General features: G+C 42.4%; 1 protein-coding gene across 1 annotated transcript in view; it reads right to left on the bottom strand.

The window, feature by feature from the left end:
* Positions 1-820: 820 nt before the first annotated feature.
* The window catches only part of LOC144368172 (biotin--protein ligase-like), an 85,830-nt gene continuing 61,414 nt past the window's right edge, over positions 821-25,236 (bottom strand). The window contains 5 exon segments of the mRNA XM_078026832.1: positions 821-1,060; positions 3,859-4,041; positions 8,911-8,963; positions 8,966-9,877; positions 19,644-19,725. Of these exon segments, the coding sequence (XP_077882958.1) occupies positions 821-1,060; positions 3,859-4,041; positions 8,911-8,963; positions 8,966-9,877; positions 19,644-19,725 (1,470 nt within the window).

Here is a 25,236-nt window from a genome sequence, read left to right as displayed (position 1 = left end):
TCTGTTTGGGGTGATAAAAAAAAGTTTGGGAAACAGTACCGGTGGCTGAACAACACTGAATGGTATTCACACCACTGAATTGTACCCCTAGAGATGGCTGACGTGGCAGTTTTACTTTACAAATACTTGATCAGGAGAGAGAAACAGGGAGGAGGCCTCGATTCCTTTATTCCCAAGAAGCTCCCTGATCTCTGTGAGTTCACCTGCCACTCCTGAGCCAGATGGCACCTTAGCCACTCAGGGACTTCTCAGAACAAAGTCTCTTCCAGAATGACTTTCCACCCGGACCGAGAAGCAACCAGCAGCCTCTTTTGCCAACAGTATGAATGCCACACCTGTTGCACACTCGCTCCCTGCCGAGCACTGTGCTGGGCGCCCTGGACCTGGGTCCCCACTCCTCCCCAAGCCACACCGCTGCCTCAGGCAGCATTAACAGCATGCCCAAACCACAAAGGCAGTTAAGTCACAGAGCTGGAATTTGAACCCGTGAAATAAAATCTGCCCGCCCCTAAATCCTTGCCCTAATTTTTCTCCCACAAGCCTCAGCCAGGAGACCCACGGGACCCAACACAAAGCAACATAGGAAATGCCTATCTACTGCCACCAAAATTCTGATGGCATCACAAAGAAACATACACTCACATGGTATGCAAGCATGAGGCAGTGATAAACATGGGCAGGGCTTGGAGCTGGGCAGTGGGGTGGAGGGAGCTGGGCAGTGGGGTGGAGGGAATTTGAAGCTTGGATCCACCACCCACTAACTGCAGCTACTTAGACAAAGATCCAAGAGGACATTTTCACATTTTACCACATGAGTGAGTTATGGCTGACCTCCGCACAATCCAGTTTTGGCAGAAGAGATGGCACTTTGAGAAGAATTCAACAAAGAACTGCCTGCAGAGAAGCAAAGCGCGAGGGGCGGAGAGGCACCAGGGCCAGCAGCAGGGACGACAGAGCCACTAACAGGAGCTGCTAGCCAGGAGAAGGAGAGGTAGGGACACGGCTCTGGACTCTGTCCATCAGTCCAGCCAGCACATCCCAGTGTTGTAGTCAACCAGAACTAAGAGGAAGGGCACCCAGAGAAGAGCCAACAGCACAGGGAGCAGGGTGGACAGTGTGGCCAACACCCTCCAGGAGGGAACACCACCGTAGCTCAGGGCTGGCTATGTGGACCCCTGGTTAACCACTTAATCCTTGCACTGGCCGGCCCCGGGGTGCTGTATGAGCTTCCGCACATCCAGATCTTTCCCCAGTGCCTAGACCAAATCTACCATGGCAATTCTGCGGCTTTGAAGGATCTCCCACGTAGGGTCTCACTATCCGAATCCTAGGAGTTGCTCAACGGCTGAATCAGGCCTGGTCATTTCCAGATCCCACCAATGCCCGGTCCATGTAGGCATCCAATAAATGTCTGCTAAGCCATCTTCCTTTTATCACGTAAAGTGATAGCTCAGGCTCGTTTAACACAAAGTTTTAGCTTGGGTATTTCCGTTATGCCCACCCTAAAGAATATACCAGAATGGGCTGAGATTGTGGCTCAAAGATAGAGCCCTCACTTAGCATGCATGGGGCACTGGGTTTAATCCTCAGCACCACATAAAAATAAAATAAAGGTATTGGGTCCACCTACAACTTAAAAAAAAAAAGAATATACCAGAAAAGACAAGTGTTCCAAAAGTCTGCTCACAGGCCACTCTTTCCTCTCTGTTCTCAGTCCAAGAGTCCCAAGGTCCCAGTCCCGAGTCCACCATGGTCAGAGCTCCCAGGAAAGGTGAGGGAGCACTACCAAGGGCCAGTCTGGTCCACGTGGGAGGAGCCCCGGAGTAGACAGGCACTCCCTCCCAGTCCAGTCCAGCTCAGGAAAGGAGGGAGAAGCTCCAGACCATGACATCACACTCCCCCAAGACTCGCAGTCCTCACCCACAGGGCCCCGCCCCTCCTACAAGGGGCTTGTCTACAGGACCTGAAATGCCGCAGATGGCTTTATTGTGGTGTTTCTGTACGACACAGTGGTGCTTTTCCTTCTAGTATCTGAATGCATGAAACAGATGAAAGATGGGGAATTCTGAGTTCCTGAGATGAAGGTACAAACAAAAGCCCCATCATAACTCCCTAGGCATGCATCAGGAGCAGGGCAAGCTGTCAAGAGTTGGGTGAGGAAAACACAGCAAGAGCATGTTTCTTAAACAAGAAACAATCCATTGCTGCATTTTAAAAAATATTATTTTAGTTGTCAATGGACCTTTATTTATTTATATGCAGTGCTGAGAACTGAACCCAGGGCCTCACATATGCAGACAAGCACTCCTCACTGAGCCACAACCTCAGCCCTCATTGCTGTACTATTAATTTTTAAAATTAAACACATTACCTTTGATTTTTCTAGACCAGGTGCCAGGCACTGGTCAAGCACATTCTAAACTTTAACTCATTCAACCTCCCAAAAACCTATAATAATCATTATTACACTGTTATTTAAATAATAATTCTTTGTATCATAATGTATATTATATATAATCATATAGTACATAATTATATTTTATTAAAATAAATTGTTATTATGATATTTTATTATTGGCTTATTTAATAAGCTGTTATTTAATAATAATTCACACAGAACTTCCACAGATATTATTTCACTCTGTCCTCAGGGAATCCTGTGAGGCAGCTCTCGGGTTTGACATCTGTCTTCTCCAAGGAGCAGATGGCATCCCTCTGTAAATTCAGCTTGCCAAGGACCCGAGCGGTCAGGAAGACAGTGCCCTCTCTAGCCCCTTTGTTGGGGCGAAGGTTATATTTCGTTCTTCTCAAGGGAGGGCAGGTGAACCTGGTGTGTACGTCACCTTGGCAGCAGGGTATTTTCTGAAGCTACATGGTCACATCACTAAACAGAGATCCCCCTGTTTAGGGGAGACAATGGAGAGACACCCCCAAGATAATCATATTGTCACTAGGAATAAGAAACTGACAGGCAGGGCCATGTGAAGGGATTAGCAGGAACACACACCTGTAGAATTTGGCGGCCTGCCCGAAACCTGGTTTCAACAACAGGGAGCAAATGAAGACCCAAGGCCAGAGAATCCCCAAACACATCCCCAGCTCAGGGCATTTTCCTTCTAGACACAAGTGACAGGGATGGAGATCCAGAGCACTTCTGCCACAAGATGGCAGATGTCTGCACAACACAGGGAAGCTGGGACTTTCTCATCCAAAGATACGCTGAGGAAGGCCCAGAACAAAATAACTCATTTTTATCCCAAACAATTATGGTTCCCAAATGCAGCCATCCCTCGGGATCCATGGGGGACTGGGCCAGCACTGCCTTCCAATGCACACTGAGGTCCACAGGTGCCCAGGTCCCTCATATCAAAGGACAGAGTATTTGCATTTAACATACGCACATCCTCTGAATCCCCTAAATGAACTCCAGATGACCTGCACACCTCCCACAATGTGAGTGCTGTGTGAGTAGTATCACACTGTGTTGTCTAGGGAGTGAGGACAGGAGAGAAGCCTGCACGTGCTCAGTAGAGACAATTAATTTCTCCACTGTCTTTTGCAGTTGGCTGGCTACACCCTCAGATGCAGAGCCCACAGATGTGGAGGGGCACTGTTCACTCTTGACACACACAACAGGGATCTTCCCCCTAAAAAGGGTCATAACTTGCAGACCTGACACCTCCTGAGTTCCAGTCTTCTCCACCTCCCTTACCTATGCACACCAAATCAAGTCAGAGACACCCGCACATCAGTAAGAAGGTTCCTAAACTCAAAGTCAAAGCAGAAATGGAAAATCATGATAAAAATCAACATCAAAGCCAATGGAAACAGCCACAGAGCGGAGTATGAGGTGCTCACCTCCAAAGCCAACAGCAGGTACAGGGGCATTAAGGCAGGAGTTTCTCGCAGGTCACAGCTGACACCCAGGGCCAAGAGGGTCTCCTGGAGGAATTCGTATTTTCTCATGTTGCTGGATTTCAGCAGGTCGAAGTCTTCTTGGGTCTGCACCATGAAGGAACTGGGAGGTAGTTCTAAGTGCACCTGGACAAAAAGACAACACTTGTTAAATCAAGGCACTTACAGTCTCAGAGAGCTTCTTCAACGGGTTTTCTAAAAGTGTGAATCCCTCTCCTCACCAACAGCAATATAAACTTGGGACCTGAATATCTGAAAAGTAATGGCAATAAAAACAAAAATATTCGAAAGGACCCTTTCATTGTTGTTGTTGTTGGTGGTGGTGGTATTACTGGGGACTGAACCCAGGGGTGCTCCACCACTGAGCTACTTCCCCAGGCATCTTCAATTTTTATTTTGGTGGCCATCCTGGGGGTTAATATCCTGAGTTGCCCAGCTGGCCATGAACTTGTGATTCTCCTGCCTCAGCCTCCTGAGTTGTTGAGATGACAGGTGTGTGCTACCACACCGGGCCCTGAAGGGCCTCTTGCACTTGTTGCTATCAGGCTGAGACATTGGGTAGAGTCAACCATGAGGGGTTATCAAACTCTTTACAGGTTGATTTTTATCACCAGCTGTGTGACCTTGGGAAAGTCACTTTAAGTTGGTTGTAAGCCTAAGTCACCTGCAGTATCCTTGTGCTGAGAGCCTAAATGAGGTGTTACTGAGCTCACACAGGGAGGCAGAGGGCCAAGCTGAAAACGTCCACCCTGTCCATCAGTCCAAACTGGGAAGCAACCCCTGGAGGACAGCATGGGGAGCATCTGTAGGAACTGAAACACAGGGGACCTCCCCCACTGCCCTTCTTGACCTGGTGCAATTCTAAGACTCAGAGCCTCACGTGCTTACCCAGACCTGCTGTTCAGTGAAAATCAAATCATCTCTACCACCAACGTCTGTCTCGCACAATGGAACTTCCAGCTCCCCCGAGATCAGATTTTAGTTGTGTTTTAAAGCCTAGAGCTTCCAGGATACCAGCAAAGTGACCAGAACTGGTTTGCTTTACTTGGTTTTTGTCCACTGTATGGAGACCTTCTGACCTGAAGATTAGGAAAATAAAAAGCAAGGTGCCAGCCTTGGGTACCTGCACAACTCTCGATTCCCACCTGAGCTCTGACCAAGCCAAAGACTGTCCCAATATACTGTCTACAATGGTCCAGATGCTAACATCGAGGCCACATCTGAAAAGGTTTGCAAACACTGTCCAACATGGTTCCCATGCTCCAGTTAGGCATCAGTGGCTGGGGCTTCCCCACAGACTGAGCAGGCCTGTCAGTGGGCAGCAGGGTCCCGCCTGTCCTCCAGACAGCCCTGGGCAGGGAGGAGGCAGAAAGCGGGAGTATGGATGGGATCTGTGTACTCCTGTCTCCTTGCCCCAAGATGGGCCTCTGCTCTCAAGTAGACACAGCCAGGCTGGTGGACAAGCCACACCACAGTGGACACACTTCCTTCAAGTGAACAGGTGGCCATCCTGGGGGTTAACATGCCAGGAGTTAAAATGAAGGAGAAATAAAACAAGCACAGTTCTGTTCCCACCAGAGCTCAGGGAGAGAGGGAGGCACTGAGTGAACACACATGAATTCACTGGATGGGGTGAATACACAGAATATTCTAGAAGCTGGGGCAGTGAAACGTGCTGAACTCATCCTCACACGAGAAGGACACCGAGGGGGACTCCATCCACTGAGCCACCATTAGGCCTCTGAGTTCCAGGAGACAAGCCACTGAATGGGGAAAACATTTCTACTTACTATCTTACGGTTTCAAGATTTTAGGTGCTGGGCCTGGTACAGTGTGGCACATGCCTGTCATCTCAGCAACTCTGGAGGCTGAGGAAGGAGGATCACAAGTTCGAGGACAGCCTCAGCAACTTAGCAAGGCCCTAAGCAATGTGCTGATGGGGGCCATGGTTGGGTACTCTGCTATAAAAGCAGAACCAATCCTGCCCTGAGTTAAAGAGTCTGTCTCAATAAATAAAAAAGGCTGAAGTTGTAGCTCAGTGGTAAGCACTCCTGGGTTCAATCCCTGGTAGCAAAAATAAAATTTAAAAAGAAACAAAAAATGCTAGTTGCTGGACTGGGGTGTAGGTCAGTGGTAGGACACCTCCTGGCATGCACAGGTCCTGGGTTCAATCCCTAGCACCACAGGAAAAGGTTTAGGTGCCATGAGAAAAGAGGATGCATCTGGCTCTGTGCTGTTAATAAGGGACAGAACAGCACCATGGGTGTGTGTGTCAGGTGTGTAACTGGTTCTCCACGGTGTCAAACCTCAGTCTCACCCTCTGCTTATAAAACTACTACCACAGAGACAGGCCCATCTCCATAACTAAGCTTTTAAACTTCAGGCTTTTTAACTGGACTGAAAGTTAGAACATCTCTGGCTACAAATGGGGTTAAAGGCCTCTAGCAGGCAGAGCCGAGGGATCCTGCCAACCATCCTAACATGCACAAGGACCATCCCTCCCCACAAAGAGTTATTAGGCCCAAAATATTGATGGGGCCATGGTTGGGAACTCTGCTATAAAAGCAGAACCAATCCTTCCCTGAGTTAAAGCTCAATAAGAAAACACAAAAGTCTTAGCTGGGCGCAGTGGCCCATGCCTGTAACCCCAGCAGCTCAGTGCTGAGGCAGGAGGATCACAAGTTCAAAGTCAGCCTCAGCAATTTAGCAAGGCCCTAAGCAACTGAGCAAGACCCTGTTTCTAAATAAAATACCTTTTTAAAAAGGGCTGGGGATGTGGCTCAGTGGTTAAGAATCCCTGGGTTCAATCCCTGGTACCAAAACAAAACAAAATCTTTCTAGATCCATTTTTGAGCTTTATCTGTACAACTTCATGCCATACTCTTGATACATTTTATATCAAGAGTACAGCAAATAACAGCTTTAATCCATGGCCTTAGATTTTCCCTGCAAACTTGGTCAGCACCGGAGCATCCAAATGTGTCCTTTTTTCCTGCATCACTGAAAGTGAGTGGGCATCTAACAGGCAGCCTGCCTGCTGGGGTGCCTCAGCCAGCACAGCTGTGTGTCACCTACAGTACTTCTCCTCCTCATGACCAAATTAATCACAGAGATGAAGACGATGGAACTGAACAGTGAAAGGAAACTGACCAGATTATAATATTTACTGGTTGATCCCGCCGAGGGATCACAGCAACACAGCCTGAGGAAGAAACACGGATTATGTCGCACAGAAGACTGGAAGTCATCTAAAATAAAAAATGGCATCCTAATCCTCAGAATCTGATGTGTGGAGCGGCATCATGTTGTCTTTTGTCCTCAGGCTACGCACTGCAGTATCAAGTTTTACGACAGCGATGGGGTCAATTTAAATGGTGCAGCCAAGAGATTGGCTGTGTAACTAGAAGAAGTGGATCGCAACAGTGCTGAATCAACTTCCTACTACAAATCTGCACGCAGAGGCAGTAAAATTCGCTCTTCAGAACTGAAATATGGCTCTCGGAAGTTGGGTGTTTAGGTGGATTTTTTGAGAATGCAGTCACTATAGTGACCATATTTGCAGAGAAGATAAGAGGTACATTTATTAGAACTCCAAAAACCAACCCAGGTGGCTTGCAGCCCTACAGGAAACCTACTTAGATTGCACACATTCATCTGGACCAATGTCCAGATTTCTTAATCTTAAGCATCTCTGTCCGAGTTTTCATCAGAACAGATGGGTGGGCTCTAGGATAGCACAGAAACCGACCTGACCCACCGGAAGGGCACTGGCTCAGAAAACTCAGGGGACTGGAGCTTCCAGAGGGACAGGAAAGAGACAAGACCTACAAAAGGAAAACGAAACAGAGGAAGTGATGATTCTCAAACCCAATAAATAAAACCAAATCCAGGACGGCCACCATTGGGAGCCTTCTGGGCAAAACACCTTCATCTCCTCAGCTCTTTAGATCCCGGTGCCTTGAGGAGGGAGCATTCCTCTAAAAACTTGTGCGCTCAGTGTTCAGGATTTGCAGTAGATGATGAATGATGCTGATCTCATCTGTGACTTTGCCCCCAACAACAAAAAGCCAAAGAGGAAACCACAGAAGAGTCCAAGGACTCCCTAAGCTTGCGAAGGAAATCTGCATTTCTCTTGTCCTTCTTCCATTTTCTTCTTACCTGTGTATGAGTATGCCATTATAAATCTACGCAACTTCCACCTTATTTATTTATTTATTTATTTTGGTAGTGAGGATTGAACCCAGTGGCACTTAACCACTGAGCGACATCCCCAGCCCTTTTTATTTTTTATTTTGAGACAGGGTCTCAGGGAGTTGCTTAGTGCCTCACTAAGTTGCTGAGGCTGACTTTGAACTTGTGATCCTCCTACCTCAGCTTCCTGAGCCTCTGGGCATGTGCCACCAGGCCCGGCTCCACATTCTCTTACTTGGAAGTTTCCTCAATGCTTAGTTTTAAGAGTGACAGAAAGGAACTGAGGATTGGAGGATGTTTCTAACCCTAACTCCCTCCACGACTGACTGCAATATTTTAACAAGATGATCAGTCGCTGATGTCTAGAATCACCACCCCTGAGTATTCCAACTTCCCACATTAAATAAAGGCTCCTGATATTACCCAGAGTGTACTTGAAGGCACTGTGTTTCAGAAAGACTGCAACCAATAAAGATGGGAACAAGAAAGAACTTCTGGGCTAACGCTTGCTTAGCCAGCAGCCCTCCTGCCTCCTGCCTCCTTCACAACGCGTGGCTCCTCGGGGTTTTCACAAAAGCCCTGCACCAAACTAAACTTCCCCTCACCTCAGAACAACTCTCAGTTGGAGTCAAAAGTGCCCAGTGAGCCAGGCAGGCTCAGCCGAGGAGCACTTGCCCAGCTCACGTGAGGCCCTGGCCTCTCTCCCCAGCACCGCGGCATACAGCATTGAGACCTATACACATACAGCCTTCAAGAGCATGCTCCTTCTCAAAGACACCCAACAGCATCACACCAACTCAGTACCTGGCAAAGAATGGCTTCCCCTCTGCAGGTTCCAAAAGGCACTTGCATGATCACCTGTCCTTGTCCTCATTGTCCAGGTGGCCCTGGAGCTTTCCAGGACTGAGCTGCTTCCCGGGGCCCTCCTCATAAACACAGCCACTGCTCAGAATGCTGAGCTTCACCTCGCTCTGGTCAGCCTTGGAGAAAACCAGGCTCTGGACTGTCTTCTGCAGCACACCCTTGCTTGTCACCTGCAAGCCATCAAATGTGAAGGATGAAGACAGGCCTAGTACCTTCCTTCCCTGAGAAAGATAGGCTAGGAACTTCTGGTACAGGTCTTCAGGGATGAGCTCCCTGATGGCAATGACCAACAACAGACAGTTGTCTGGCCATGGGTCCCTGAGCACACTTTCCTCCTGCAGGTGGTACAGAACATAGCTGTCGGTGTCCACACAGTCAGCCAGGATGGCCCGCACCTGCTGGAGCCACCCAAGGGCCTCCTGGGAGTCGGGGCCTACGTACAGAAGGATGTTGGGCCCCTTTCCCGTGATGTTGACTCTCCTCCCTTCTTCTTTAGGGCAGATCTCATCGGCAACACCCTCCAAACTGCTGCCATGATCATGGGGAAGGTCTGGAATGTTCTCTGCAGAAGCAAACTTGACCGAATCAATGGTGCTATTCTCAAGTTCTAAGCATTTGTGGCAACTAGACAGGTGGAGATGAAAATGCTCCAGAGGGCCCGCTCCCTGCTCAGTGTCCCCAGGAGGCTCACTCCCAGAGGCACTGCCTCTCCTCGGCTTGGAAGAACCTTCTAGAAGAGAAGAACCTTCTGGAAGAGCCTTTGGGTCATCCTTGCCAGGGTGCTCCATAAAGTCCTGCGCAGGCTCGGTCTCCAGGGAGGGCTCAGGGTTTGGCTATAGGACTTGGGCTTGCTTGTGTACAGCCTGATCCTTGAGTTCCTTCAGAGCAGAGTCTTGCAAGTGCACAGCTGGAGTACAGGAAAGATCACAGAGGGCTCATCAGCACTTATTTGTCATGCAGCTGGCAAAAGAGCCTCACCAGCTCTCCACATTCTGCCACCTACAGTATGGCAGAGCCACCTGCACAGCTCCCACTCACATCCCCACCTCAACTCTGGGCATCCCTGGGAGCCACACAATCACTGCCACCAGCTGGAAGGGTGCTCCTGAAGACCCCCAGTGAAATTCCTGATTTCCACATCCTTCCTACTCAAATCAGAACCCCAGATCATCTTCTTGACTGGTGAAGAAGGTGAGATTAAGAGGGGAGATTTTGCCTATTAGAGATTCAACTAGGCTAGGCTGTTATTCTCCTACAGGACACTGAAACTGAGGAATAAAAAGGACACATTCATAGACCCTACCCAAGCATGCCCCAGGAGGAGTCATGCACAGGACACTTCAGAGGATCTGCGAAATGGTCTATCCAGTGCAACATAAGCTTACAATAACTGATCCAAAAAACAGGTATTGAGCGCTTTCTGCACATGGGACACAATATTAGGCATGTGTGCATGGTAAATCAGATTCCCAGAGCCAATAAGTGGCACTTACTTGCCCCTGAAACAAATGAAAGCATCACACACAAGCCTAAGGAAAGCAGGTCATGTGCTACTTGTCCAAAACTGTGAATGCATATTTAAATAAAAAGCCTTTAGATTTAGACCTTCACAGTACAACTGGCTATTATTCCCTTTCAGTCAGAACTATAGGCGAGAACCATTATATTGTGTTATGTTATGTAAAATAAACACTATAAGTCATCCAATATGGATGCTATGTCACAGATATTGCAATTATAAAAAACCCTGGTTTTTAATTAAGCACTAAAGATACATCTCCCTGACCCCAAAAAACCTCAACACTTGTGTGAATCATATATTTTCCTTGTTAAATCAAATCAGTTTTCTGAATCAAACTGAAACCAAGCACTGCTCTAAGTTACACCAACAGCAGCACTCCAGAGTCTATAAGCTGACAACCTAGGACGTTCCACACAGGATAGAAACATTTCCTAAAGTTACGTACAGACAATCTTTTGGGGCACCAGTCCATTATCCATCTGGAGAACATCAATCTGGAAAACATCGCCAGAATGTTTTTGTTTTGTTTTGTTTTTAATTTTTGAGACAGGCTTTCACTAGGTTGCCCAGGCTGTCCTTGAACTTGCAATGCTCCTGTCTCAGCCTCTCCAGGTGCTGGGATCACAGGTGTGAACCATGCCCTATGTTATATGGCACACCATGTCTTTGTTCTTCTGTCAAGAAGGGGATGTTGAAATCAGCAGGAATCAGTCAGGACCCTTCCTGAGAAGTTTGCAGGGAACCAAGCACGAAAATTAATAAATGAGAATAACTTGAATTCCAAATCCCACAATACCTGGAATCAATTTTTATATATTCAAGCTTTTTTTCTCTCTTTTTTCCCCCTAAGCACATCTTTTCTATTTTGTCTAAGCCAGGGATCCACCCCTCCAGGTTCTCTTATAGTAACATTTGGAAAATTAGCTGCTTCCATGGATCAGAATTTCAGAGTAAAGTTTCCTCCAGAGCCCAGAGGGTTCCATTTTCCATGCTCAAAAGATGGGGGTAGAATGGGGCCTGGGTCCTAAATGGGACATCATTATCCCAGAGGTCTCAAGTTGTCCATTTAATCAGTGGGCCTATTAATTCTGGAATCCAGTGTTTTCAGTAGCGTATTCCCTTTGTTGAAGTGCACCTTTTCAGGTCAAAAAATTGATTTGCTCATTCAGAGTTCTGATCTAGTGTGGGGTTTATTACCAAGTCCCTTATCTAGGTGGCCACAGTTTCATGCTCTACTAACTTAAAATCCACTGTATGTAGGGAAGGCAAAATCAGACAGGAAGATGGGGGAGTTAGCTGCTTCTGGGGAAGAGAGTCTTGGTAGTGTAGGCCAGTTTTCAGGTTGATTAATGATGTATTTGTTTCCTAAATATTAGACTTTATTTACCCATTTCAAAGCGTCAAGAATACCTGCAGAGTTCCGGGGAGAAGGTGCTAGCCAGTGTCCCAGTGCAAGCCACCCTTCATTTCTACAATGATGAGTCTGAGCTGGATTCAGATGAGGAAGAGCAAGGGGAGGAAACGCAGACCTACCATCTTCAGTGCCAGGAGTCAGAAGGTCATCAGGAAAATGGCCCAGGGGGACAGGGCAGAGGCGGGCTGGTAAACCCATCTAGAGAAGGGGATGGTCTAAGGAGCGGCCTCCGTGGTAAGGGTCAGCTCCCTCGTGGTGACCCTCCTGGGGGCAGTGAGTGTGTCTCATGCAAATGAATTGGGTCTCTCCCGTGTCTGCCCCACTGTTCCCTGGGGCTGCTGCAAGACCCCTGCTTGTGTCCTAGAGACAGCCCCGGCAGGGCATGACATCTTCCACTAGATATTCAGAGGCTAGGAACTGCGTGCGCTGCCTCTTCTTAGCAGGCTGAGAACACAGCTTTTACTTTTTCTTCTCCTGGTGATTCTTTTTTGGTGCACTCACGCAGACCTTTTCAGAAAAGGTGCCAGGACAAAGAGGTCTGTGTCCACACAGGTTGTTATCAGGAAAGGCAAGCTTTCAAAGCTCACACAGCGTCATCACGCTCCTCATCAGATTACAAGTGATTCCTATTAATAGACTGTCACCCATGCTTGCCTCTCACTTAAACAGAGTCATAATGCAGCTATTTTTTCTTTTGCAAAAATAATTTAAATATTAAATCCCAATTTTAACTCATTGTCCAATGAAAAACTAGGTGATGCTCCGTAATTAGAGAGTTTGTTTCTTTAGAGACTAATTATGAACTCTGATAATCAGTGTCAGCCTTTGCCTGGAAGGAAATGAGTCACCTTCTCATTAGTAATCAAGTTTGTCCATTTTTTAAGAGTGACCCAGAAATTCAAGGATATGAGTTTCAGCAATACAAGACAGAACATCAGACACCACAAACATTATACACAAATAGTACTAAGGCAGAAAAATTAAAGTCAAGGAGGTTCTTGAGGTACTTTTTAGGATGACTGAGGTTTCAGAAAGGACAAGCTGCCTGGTGAAATAAAATGTGTCTGGCTTACACAAGAACCAACATTTCAAAATCTTAAAGGGATGAGTGTTTAAATGACTTAAGGCACTGCCATAGTCTAGGCAGGAGAATTTAAACCACTATTAAATGTTTTCCACACAGAATAGGCAGTCCTGGTTTACTCTGGATAATTGAGGGTTTGGATATGTAGTATATAATCAGAGGAAACAAGCAGTAAAGAACAAGAGCTAATTTGGGGTAACCAAAGACTTGGCTAACAGATGCTTCCTTACTCTGGATCCCTAAAATGAACAGATTCTGACCAATATTCACTGGACAAAAGAGTTTGAGACACCTGAATTCTCAGCTAAGAAACTGAACCACGCAGCACTATGAAGACCAGTCCTGTTCTCTGTTTTTCTATCACTCCCTCTACCACAATCCATTCTTTTTCTTGCCCTAGAGATTCCTGGACTGTTTGCTTACAAAAGAGTGTTCACAAGCCTACCTGGCTGCTCTGTCTGGCAGCAGCACAAGAATCAACAGTCAAGGCCAAAAAGGTCTGGAGAAGGGAATGGTAATTGCTCCCAGATGCCCTCTGTTCTGGTCCCCTGGTCCTCCCCTCACCCTTTTCTCCAGGCATTCCATCTCCAAACAAAGCTAACACATGCTAAAGAATGATTTTTTCAAATCACTTCCCTGTCACTGTGAAACCAGATTAATCCACACACCATCTTATTAAAACTCACACAAATGGAAGCAGAGACAGAAAAGAGCCACCAAAATGTAGAAGTTTTGAAGTTCTATCACTGAAGAAGAAATAAAGAAACTGGTATTGACTACTCCAAGTGTTAATAGTGCTTTCTAGTTTCCTCAGTAGCCCCACCCATCCTTTTTCTATCACTCCATCTCCTACAGCTCCAATAATATTCCAAGATTTAGAATCTGAGTAGTACACCAAAAATCCTTCGGTCCCATTGTAGTTGTTCCTCATGGGATGCTCAGTAGTTCTTGTTTTCCGTGCCACTTCAGGATGTTTTATCTTATACACATATGTATGCGTCCTCCCCCCAGCAAGACTTCAGAGGGCTGCTACTCTTCTCACACAAGAGAAACAGTGTGCACAGACACAAGCTCGCATGGTACAACTGTGGATAATTCAGTCATAGGCCTCGTGGTTTTTCTGCCTGTTCACAACACCCAGCCAGCATGGTGATCGGGCATAGTAGTCTGCTCAATAAATATCAGTGTGATGTAAACTAAACCTTTGTCTGAACAGTGAGAATTCTATGGTGCTTCAGAGTCCATCTAACCCTACAGCATTGAGGATTCAGGGTCACAGAGAGAGTAACTGCAGGAAACTGGCTTGAATCTACTCTAAATACCACTGTTCTACACAATCACCAAATCACACTATTTTCTCACTAATCTTCTCTTCATATTTATTTGGGGGGAAAAATTTGGACAAAATTCTCCAGTTCAATGTGTTCACAGAGTAATACCACCTGTCACTTAAATAACTTTCTTGTTCTTTACTTTCACTTTTCTTTCCTAAAGCCCCTTTCATAATGATCAAGTGGAGACTACTTTGGTGAAGAACATTTTAAATCGAAGGTATTGCATTAATAATGATAATGGTACTAGTCTGAGAATCAGCAACCATTTTAGACATATGAGAGTAAATGCTTAGGTGATAGTTACTAATAGTGAATAAATAGGTTCTAGAAAATTTGGGGAAATCCAAGAAAAATTCCAATTTACCTGACATCAGTATGTAAGGCAAAAAAACAGGACAAATATGGAAACAGCATACATAATACTCACACATATACATACTCATACAGACACACACGTACGACAGCGGAGGTAGGAGAGATACTAAACTTCATTCCTACCTACAAAATTCCTACTACTGGACATTGAGAAGAGGGCTTAATAAAAACCTCCATCATACCCACACATTTATGCTAGCTTAACAAATAAAGTCTACAAGGTTTTCATTTTTATTGTATTCTGATATGCCCTACTCCTTTGCTAGCACATATAGATAAAATTAAAATGAAGGACTTAATTAAGCTTCTCTAAATCCTGAAAGAGAAATATTTTTCCATTCTGCTTCCAAGAGAAGGGACAAAAACAATTCCTACATGAAATGAATGGTGCTGACAACCCACAGTTGAACAATAAGAAGGAAACTTCACATAGGATTATTGTTAACCTGGAGACTGTGTTGAAAGAAGTCAAGCTAAACTCATATCTATTAATGCCAGGTTTACAGGCCACACAGCACAAGAGGGAGACAGACAGTGAAAGCAGACAATGAAAGTTTTATTGGATGGGGAGCCAGAGGCATCTGGAGCTGTCAAAACAGCTGGAATTTCCTAGAAAAGACAACCATAGAAGAAGCAGCTCAAAGTATGCATAGAACTCTGTTCAAATCCTTTAACAATTCACTATGCAGAAGCAAATGGGATTCAGGAAACCAAGAGGAAGCAAGAAACTCAAGAGTGAAAAAGCAGGCAGAAGGCTCCTGGTTAGAGCCTTGCCAAATTAGTGGGCCTTGATAAACACTCCAGGGTTTGGTCAAGCCCTCATACTTTCCACAGAACTCTCTGAAGGTTCCTTAGAAATAAGGACCACATCTCAAGACTAAGATTTCACCTGTTAGAAAGAGAAGCAAACCTATTCTCAAACTAAGCCTCCATCAGATCAAGGTTATCTCTCAGGAATGGAACTGGCTACTAAAACAAAATTCAACATTCTTTAGTAGAAAAACCTTTTAAATGCATCAACCACAATGTCCAGTCAATAATTAAAAACTAAAGCACACTCAAAGTAAAGAGCAACTGAACCCATAGTCAAGAGAAGAAGTTGATAGAAACATAGCCACAGACAACCTAGATGTTAAGGACTGACAGAAAAAAAAACTTTAAATAATAATTGATAAATGTTTTTATAATACACATTTTATAAACTGTATAATTCATAACCTCACCTACCCCCAGCATCTCAGCAAACTTGAGTTTCCCATGATTTTTAATCAAAATAGGATTTGGAATGGGTTATTTTTGAAAACCTGGAGCAAACAACTTGAAAGTGATTAATGACATCCAAACTTAATTATATATTTACACCTCCCAGTAGGACAAGGGAGAGAATAAAATGCCTTCTCTCTGTGTAGTGAGAGGGCTTTATTAAAACCTGACAGCAACTATTTAGCAGCAATAATTGAGTTTTATGCGAGATTACATAGATTCCCCTTGTCTGGCATCACAATCTGATCACACAGGGTAGGTAAGTTTCTAACAGTGAGGAAAAAACAGTAGAGCTTTGCATAAAACCAATCTTTAAAAGTACTTATCCTCATCTGTCAATGTGATATTATCAAGGGTTTCTGTAATTTCTAAACAATCATTATGTTTTAGCTGAGTCAGTAACACAATGCCCTCTTCGAGGAGTCAGACATCTTCTGTTTTAAAAATCACTTTCTACCAATTCCCACCCTCCAAAAAAAGAATTTGGCTTCAAATTTATTTTCTTAATCCACTGAGCAATCTCATGAATAAAAATATAATCACATACCCTGCATGCCTGATATAATTTTCATAAAACTTTCTAAATATTTTAATATTTATTTACTATTTTGTGAAAATATTTACTGAACATGCCGGCTTACCTTCTTTCCCCTGGGAAGGAAAGAAAAGAAAGAAAAAGCAAGGCTGATTAAGATATATTGAAAAGTATACCAAGTACACATTACTTTTGCTTAAGACTCTGTGAAGGAATCACCAACTCAGCCTCTGTGGTGAGTTCTTGCTTTCCCTATGAGTACAGATGGTGACTTTGCCATTCCTGAAAAGGCTAATCTTACCTTTTCTGAAGTAAACACTCTTTTTACAAGTTCAGTTCTTCATATTGATTTCTCAGATGAGAAGGATGGCTTTACCATTTTTTTTCTTATTCTCCCTTTCTCAATCAAGGACCTTGCTTCCCTCAGAGCAGAACTGGAAAATACCAGAGGGACTGACTGACCCATCCAGAACTTTATATCCATAAATATTCCATTCTATCAACAATTAACACAGGCCCAGTGACAGAATTTAGGTAGCTCTATTTTTGTTAGCCACAAAGGAAGTTCCCTGCTTCCGAGTAGTGTTTCTCACAGAAAATGTATTGAACATCTTTTACTTCAAGAAACCCATTGTTGGGACTGGGATTGTGGCTCAGTGGTAGAGTGTGTGAGGCACTAGGTTCAATCAGCACCGCATATATATAACTAGAATAAAGGTCCATCAACAACTAAAAAATATTTAAAAGAAAGAAACACATTGTTGAGCAATAGCAAATACCAGGTACCTTGCCTCTCTGGTCATGCTTACGAAGTCTGAGACTAGAACTCACATACCTGCTTCCTCACAAAAGTGACCCTTACTGTTCTCTCCAGGTAAGTGCTCAGAGCTTTCTCCCCTAGAAATTTTCTCTCCCCATGGCAGATCATAATCTATAGACCAACATTCAGAACCTATGTGAGGGCTGGGGTTGTAGCTCAGTGATAGAGCACTTGCCTAGCATGTGTGAGGCACTGAGATCCTTAGCACCCCATAAAAATAAATTTAAAAAATAAAGGTATTGTGTTCATCTACAACTAAAAACTATTTTAAAAAAAGAACCTATGTGAAATTCTCCCCACATAAATCACCACATCAAATTATATCCAAATAACTTGGCTCTCTGTATAGTACTACTATTCCGGATGCTGCCTAAAGCAAATAAAATAAATAAAAGGAGAGAACCTGTATATTTTTTTAATGTTTATTTTTTAGTTGTAGGCAGACACAATTTTGTGTGTGTGTGTGTGTGTGTGTGTGTGTGTGTGTGTGTGTGTGTTGCTGGGGATTGATCCCAGGGCCTTGTACATGCAAGGCAAGCACTCTACCAACTGAGCTGTATTTTTATGTGGTGCTGAAGACCAAACCCAGTGCCTCATACATGGTAGGCAAGCGCTCTATCTGTAAGCCACAATGCCAGCCCCCAGTATCTAATTTTTTAAAACTGTTAAGAGGCATGTAAATTGAAGAGCTTTTAGTTCAGGAAGCACACTGTTAAGCAATAGCTACATGGCTGGTCCTGTGCAAGTTATTAACCATGAAATATGCCTAAGATCAGGACCTCATAATCTAGTGAGAGGAAAAAAATAACAAGTAATCACAGTGTAATGGGTGAACTGCACAAGACAACTGAATAACAGAACTGAATAACAAAGCAAGCAAGCAACTAAGGCACCAGATGCCTCTAAGAGACTAAACATGATTTCAGTGACCAATTCTAAGGTATTAAGTTCCCTCCCTTATTATCTCCAGTTGAGGTCCCATTCTTAGAGGAGAATACACCACATGTTTTCTTTGTCAGCTAGAAAAACCAAGTGAGCAGTCCATAATCAGTTACATAAAATCTTTCATTTCCAATGTTATCTTTATTTCAATCCAAACAAACTATTGTTAAGCTTTACTGTCATCACAGCTTAAAATATTTTCACTTTGTTAAAGAAAACTGTTTCTGACTTGGGAAAAAAATAAATGTGACATTAAAAAAGTTAGATCCTGGTGTCAGAATGAACTCAATTGGCAAAATTTTTACAATTATATGAAGAAAAAGAAGACAAATATTATCAAATCTTATTTTTCTAACATTTTCCCTGAAATAAATAGATACTTTATTATCAAAACTTTTTAGTTAAGGTTAAAAAAAAAGATCTAGAGAAAATATAAAGAAGCTGTTTATGAAATTATCTCACAGCTTTCCTCAAACAAGAAGTCTGGCGAATTGTAATGCATTCCACTGTTGTCATGAAGGAAGAAAGGAAGGAAGGAAGGAAGGAAAGAAGGAAGGAGGTAGGTAGGTAGGGAGGAAGTCTGGCGAGACCACAAGGCTGGAGAAAAAAAAAAGAAATGCTCTTGACTCAAAAACTAGATGGCACCGCCTACCTTATCCCTCCTCCTTCCTCAACAGTGATTTAACCCCATAGGATGCCCACTCACAGCCCTGCCCCAACCTTACATATGCATATACTGGGCTAATGAAGGGTCACAGCATATACATCTTATACATCTTCCTCCTTCACAGTCTCACTTTCAGAACTGGATTTTTTTATACCGGGAGGAAAATTTCATATGATTATAATATTACACTGGACAGAATTAAAGTTACTATCTAGAGTTTATCTTAAAAATAAGATCATAGATGATAAGAGATTCTAAGGCTATGTTTTAAACTGAAAAATATAAGAGAACACACTCAATATGTATTAATTAGCCACTCACTAAAAATTCTTTTTTTTAATTTTTTATTAATGCATATTAATTACATAGAACAATGGGTTTCACTGTGGCATATCTATACATTCATAAACATATTTTTATCATTTCAAGCCTCATTTTCCCCTTCTTCTTCCCCGCCTCTCCACCTGATCCCTTCTTTTCTCTAATAGTCTCCATTCTATGAAGTCTTTTTTCATAAGGCAAAATATAATGGTAAGATAGCAAAAAATTCTTATTGACCATTTATCTGACATCCACATCTTTCTATATTCATCACCCACTAAAACTATCAGCAAAGTCTAAAAACGAATAACATTTCATAGAAATATTAAAAATAAAAAAACAAATATTGTCCAGTATCCTACTGTATAAAAAAAATATGTGAAGAGAAAAACTTACTTGCAGTAGCCAGTGCCATTGTGATAAGTAACACAAATTCCTTCATTAACACAGGGCTCATAGCCATCTCGACACTGCAATGCTGAAAACAAGAAACATACATATAACAGAAATTAGTCACTAATCATAACCCTCAACACCAAATGAGATCCTCATCAACACTGATCCCCACATCTAATCTGATCTGGGTTTCCCCTCAAGTTTTAATCAGTTTATCTTTTAGCTTCTAAATTCATAAAAGCAGAAAAATTCATTCCTCAAGTGTCTTCCCACATGAACTACTTTTGTGGTCTTATATGCTTTTATTTCTCTGTGTTTCTGTATCTTTGGCTATTAGATCTCTCTCCCAGAGATAGACAGTAAGACACTTTAATCTATAACATCCATGGCATGTCATAACCATCTTGAGATTTGGATAATTCAGATAGAGTAATATTAGAATTTATAAATGAATGTTTAGAAGACCTAGGTAGATACTAGGTCACCATATTAGGAGTTATTTAGCCTTAAGCTGAAAGTTTAAAACACTTCACACACAAAAAAATCAGAAATATCAATAATATCCATTCAACAAACAGAAATTGAAAGCCTAGTATACACACTCCTAAGACCCAGGGAGAAAAAGGAGAAATTTTTGAATATATATTAATGAATAAAACATAATCTCTAATTATAAGGGCTCACAAAAAGGGAGTAAATCATGAATAGAGATTGTAGAGGAAGGGAGAACAGAAGTTAACAAAATGAGGACTGCAAATTGATGCATCTACTCTGGAAAGCATTATGGAGATTCCTAGAAAACTTGGAACGGAACCACTATTGGATCCAGTCATCCCACTTCTCGGTATACGTCCAAAGGATGTATACTACTGTGGCACAGCCACATCCATGTTTATAGTAGCTCAATTTCACAATAGCAAAGCTCTGGAACGAACCTAGATGCCCTTCAACAGATGAATGGATACGTCCAAAGGATGTATACTACTGTGGCACAGCAACATCAATGTTTATAGTAGCTCAATTCACAATAGCAAAGCTCTGGAACGAACCTAGGTGCCATTCAACAGATGAATGGATAAAGAAAAACTGGTGTGTGTGTGTGTGTGTGTGTGTGTGTGTGTGTGTGTATACATACATACATATACATATATATATATATATATAAATACACAATGGAATATTATTCAGCCATAAAAAGAAATGGAATTATGGTATTTGCAGGTAAATGGATGAAACTGGAGATTATCATGCTAAATGAAATAAGCCAATCCAAAAAAAAAAAGTCAAATGATGTATGGATTTGATGTGTAAATGCATAATAAGGAGTGGGGAGAAATAAGGAGTGGGGAGAAATATAGAAGAAGTTCATTGGATTAGACAAAGGTGAATGAAGGGAAGGAAGTGGGGATGAGAACAGGAAGGCAGTAGAATGAATTGGACATAACTTTCCTATGTTCATACATGAATACATGACCAATGTAACTCCACATCATGTACAACTACAAGAATGGGAAGTTATACTCCATGTATCCACAATATGTCAAAATACACTCTACTATCTTACAAAAAAAAGTACATGTATAATGGCATAAATTGACGTTAACATACTTTATATACATAGATACGAAAAATTGTGCTCTATATGTATAATAAGGATTGTAATGCATTCCACTGTTGTTGTGTATCTTTAAAAATAATAAAAATAATAATAAAATAAAATAAATCAGACTACTCAGAAAAGAAACTGCACTAGTAGAAACTTTCACTGATTTCAGCCAGGAAAGTCCATCCCAATCTGCCATGCACTTGTCAGAAACTTACAGTTTCTTAATTGTTTTAGCTTTAAGAGTCATAATTTTCATCACCAAAATGCATATCATTAATCCTAAAGACAATTAGACAGGAAAGACAGAAATAAACTTAGTCTAACAATTGAAATCAAAGTTCAAAAACTCCATTCTTGGAGACCATGAAGATGTCCATCTCCTAAGATGTACATATACAAATACTTGAAAGCAAAACTGGAAAGTCCCCACATTTGAGTTTCTCTAGCCACAATGTTCTATATATAAACTGTGCAGTATCAGAGACTATAAGCTTGCCCATCCCAACAGCAAAATCAACTTCTTTTCCCAGAGAGCCTAGGTACAAGCTGGATGTCAGAGCAAGTCCTCTGACATACTACATAAGGACCCTTCATTAGCCCAGTACTGCACCAAGAAGTGGAATAATCTGAGAACATGTTTACAGAAACCTTATCTCATCCTTTAAAATAATGCTGTTTAAAAAATAGTAATGACAATGATAGTAGCAAACACAATGTAGCACTTACTAAATACCAGTTACTATCCTAATATATATCCATTAATTCTATCTTCACAACAACTATAAAATTTGATAATTTAACTTTATGTATTCCACAGAGGGCACCTGACTTGATTACTATTACACTAATGACCTAAGGAGTCTGAATCTAGAAACTGTGCTCTTAACTACTGTGCTCTTTACTACTCTGCTTCCCACAGCCTGACACTGGTCCTCACAGGAAGGGCAGGGAAGGCATTATCACATCCATTTACCAGAAAGTGGAGGCCAGGGACATTAAGAAGTCCCCTCATAGACATCACCCCACTAGCTGATGGCAGTGCTGAGCCTAAGACCCATGTCTCTTCCTAAGTCCCAAAACCATTTCCATAACAGCTGCTGGGATCACATAAGCAGTCACTGGGCCGTGGGTGGAACAGGCAGATTCAGAAAGAGGGTCATCTTCTTGCCCATGTCCCACTTCCCTGTAAGGCTCAAGTGCTCCCTCTTCCCCACTGATAAGCCCAATGCAAGAACTATAATTAAAACAGTTAATGTCAAGTTATTTCCTCCATACCAAAGATCTCAAACTGATTTTTTTATTCTCTTTAGACACTTTTATTAGTTTCCGTGAGAACTTCCTGGCTTTTCTCTATTTGCCCTTCTCCATTAAATAAAAAGGAAAACTCTCTTAGGAAAGGAAAAGTCCTCCAGGCACAAAGCAAGGTGCTGGTTCCTGTGAGAATCCCCATGCAGTGGAGGAAGGCAGCAGACCTAAATTCCTGCCTCAACTATACCTTCCTACGCCATTGCAAGCAAGGCACAATCTCAAAGGGCTCAATTCCCTATAGGTAAACCAATCTGGAGGTGGACTAAATGCCCCTAAAGGTCCCTGTGATCCAACAATGACTCTCCTGTATTAAAAGAACATAAACAATATGCCCCATACTTGGAGAAACCTATCCAGGACTCAGCCATCCATGACTCAGAAAACTGTGGGTGAGGGGTGGGGGAGGGGGGAATCACAGTCTGTTCCTATTAAGTGTCCTGGCAAATCATAGTTGTGACAGGTTCAGAGAAATACAAACAACCCAAAGTCAATATGAGGCAATCAACCTAGCAAATAACTTTATAGCCTAGCCTTAGTGAACCAATCCAATTCGTGACTGAAAAGGAGGCAGGCTTACAAGGCTAATAATTAATGCTGTTTGACTGATTTGTGGGATCATGCTACTTTGAACCTTTAACATTTATTATACCACAGTCCTCAAACTCTAGTATGCATCAGAATCACCTGAAGGGCTTGTTAAAACACAGTGCCAGACCTAACCCCCACAGTTTCTGATTGAGTAGGTCTAGAGGGCTCCTGAATATCTACATGTCTAACAAGATCCCAGGAGATGCTAATAATACAGGTCTGAGGAACCACATGCTAAGAATACAGGCACTGAGAAGATGTAAGTGTCTCCTAAAACCATACACTCCTCCACAGGTCTTAAAATATCTAGATATACTGTCTGAATAATAAAAATAAAAATAAAGTAAAATTCGAGACTCATGACTTTACCTGGGGCTCTTTCTAAATGAATACTGTAATTATTTGTAGAAGTGAAAACTTTGATAATACAAAATGATGAGATGAGACTGGGAAAGATCTCATCTCAAACTTTAATTTTCTTTTTTCCAACATACATTTAATTTTAACAATGAAACTGAAGGCATCTTAATATTTGTAGAATGAAAACAAAATACTAAATCAAATAACAGAGAACAGATGCTTAGGCTGATGCTTCAATGGTTTCAAGACAGAAGCCACTCAGAGTGTTTTCCTCGAATTTTCTTCTTACATCACACACAGTAGATACTTAATAAATACTAGCTGAAAGAATTAAACAGACACTTCTTAAAAAACACAAATGGTCAACAAATATTATGGAAAAATGTTCAACATCTCTAGCAATTAGGTAAAGGCAAATCAAAACTGCATTGAGAATTTATCTCACTCCAGTCAGAATGACAATTATACAAATAGGGACTGGGGCTGTAGCGCAGTGGCAGAGTGCTTGCCTAGCATGCATGAGACACTAGGTTCAATCCTCAGCACTACATAAAAAACAACAAATAAAATAAAGGCATTCTGTCCATCTACAACTTCAAAACAAAATTTTTTTAAAGAATACAAATAATAAATATTGATGAGGATGCAGGGGAAAAAGGTACACTCATACATTGTTGGTGGGAATACAAATTAACAACCAATGGAAAGCAGTATGGAGATTCTTTAAAAAACTAGGAATGGAACCACCATTTGGCCCTGTTACCCCACTCCTCAGTATATATTCAAAGGATCTAAAATCAGCATTCTACAATGATATAGCCACATCAATATTTACAGCAGCACAATTCACAATAGCTAAGCAATAGAGACAACCTAGGCAGCCTCCTCAGGTTGAGGAGAAGGAAGAAGGGACAGAAAAACGGAAGAATAATGGCATGAATCTGACTGAACTTTTGTATGTGCATACATGGATGTGGCATAGTCCATTCCACATTGGGTGTATCCACAGGGGACACTAGCTTATTTTTTAAAAATAAATCAAATGCACATGGGTTGAAGAGAATAATGGAGTGGAGAGACAGGGAGCAGGTTGTATTCCATGACATTATAACTATGTCAGAGTGTATCCTGGTGTTGTATATAACTAAAAATAATTTTTAAAAATTTAAATTAAAAAATAAATACTGGCTGAGTGAGATCAATCTTACCGTATCTGTGTGTGCTTGTGCATGCTCCTCCCCAACTCAAAAAAATAAACAAACAAACAAGAAAACAGAAGTAGTGGATTTCAATGTCATTGCTCTATCACTTGGCAATGTAACAAAAAATCTAGAGGCCAATTTCCAATTTGAACATTTTTCAACATAGTGTGCTTCAAGACTAGCACACTAGTTCACAACAGACTCACAGAGCATCTGCTATGAGCAGGTGTGTGCCCTGATTTCAGAAATACCATGGCTAACAGATCACCCTCATGATCCTTATTTGTTTTAGGGGGGAAAATGGATAACAAATAAAAAACTACATAAAGCCATTTCAGACAGTGATATATCCTGTTAGAAACAAAACCCAGCAATGGGATACAAAGCAGTCATGATGGCTGAGGGAGCTGGGGAATACTTTCTAAAGTGTGCAGAAAAGGCCTGCCTGAGGAGGTATCCTTTAGGCTGAGAATGAAGAGGACAAAAGTCATGAAGATAGGAGGAAAATCACTCCAAGAAGAGAGGATGT

The sequence above is a fragment of the Ictidomys tridecemlineatus genome, chromosome 2 (genome assembly GCF_052094955.1).
Source record: "Ictidomys tridecemlineatus isolate mIctTri1 chromosome 2, mIctTri1.hap1, whole genome shotgun sequence".
NCBI lineage: Eukaryota > Metazoa > Chordata > Mammalia > Rodentia > Sciuridae > Ictidomys > Ictidomys tridecemlineatus.
This window is presented reverse-complemented; position numbering and strand designations above follow the sequence as displayed.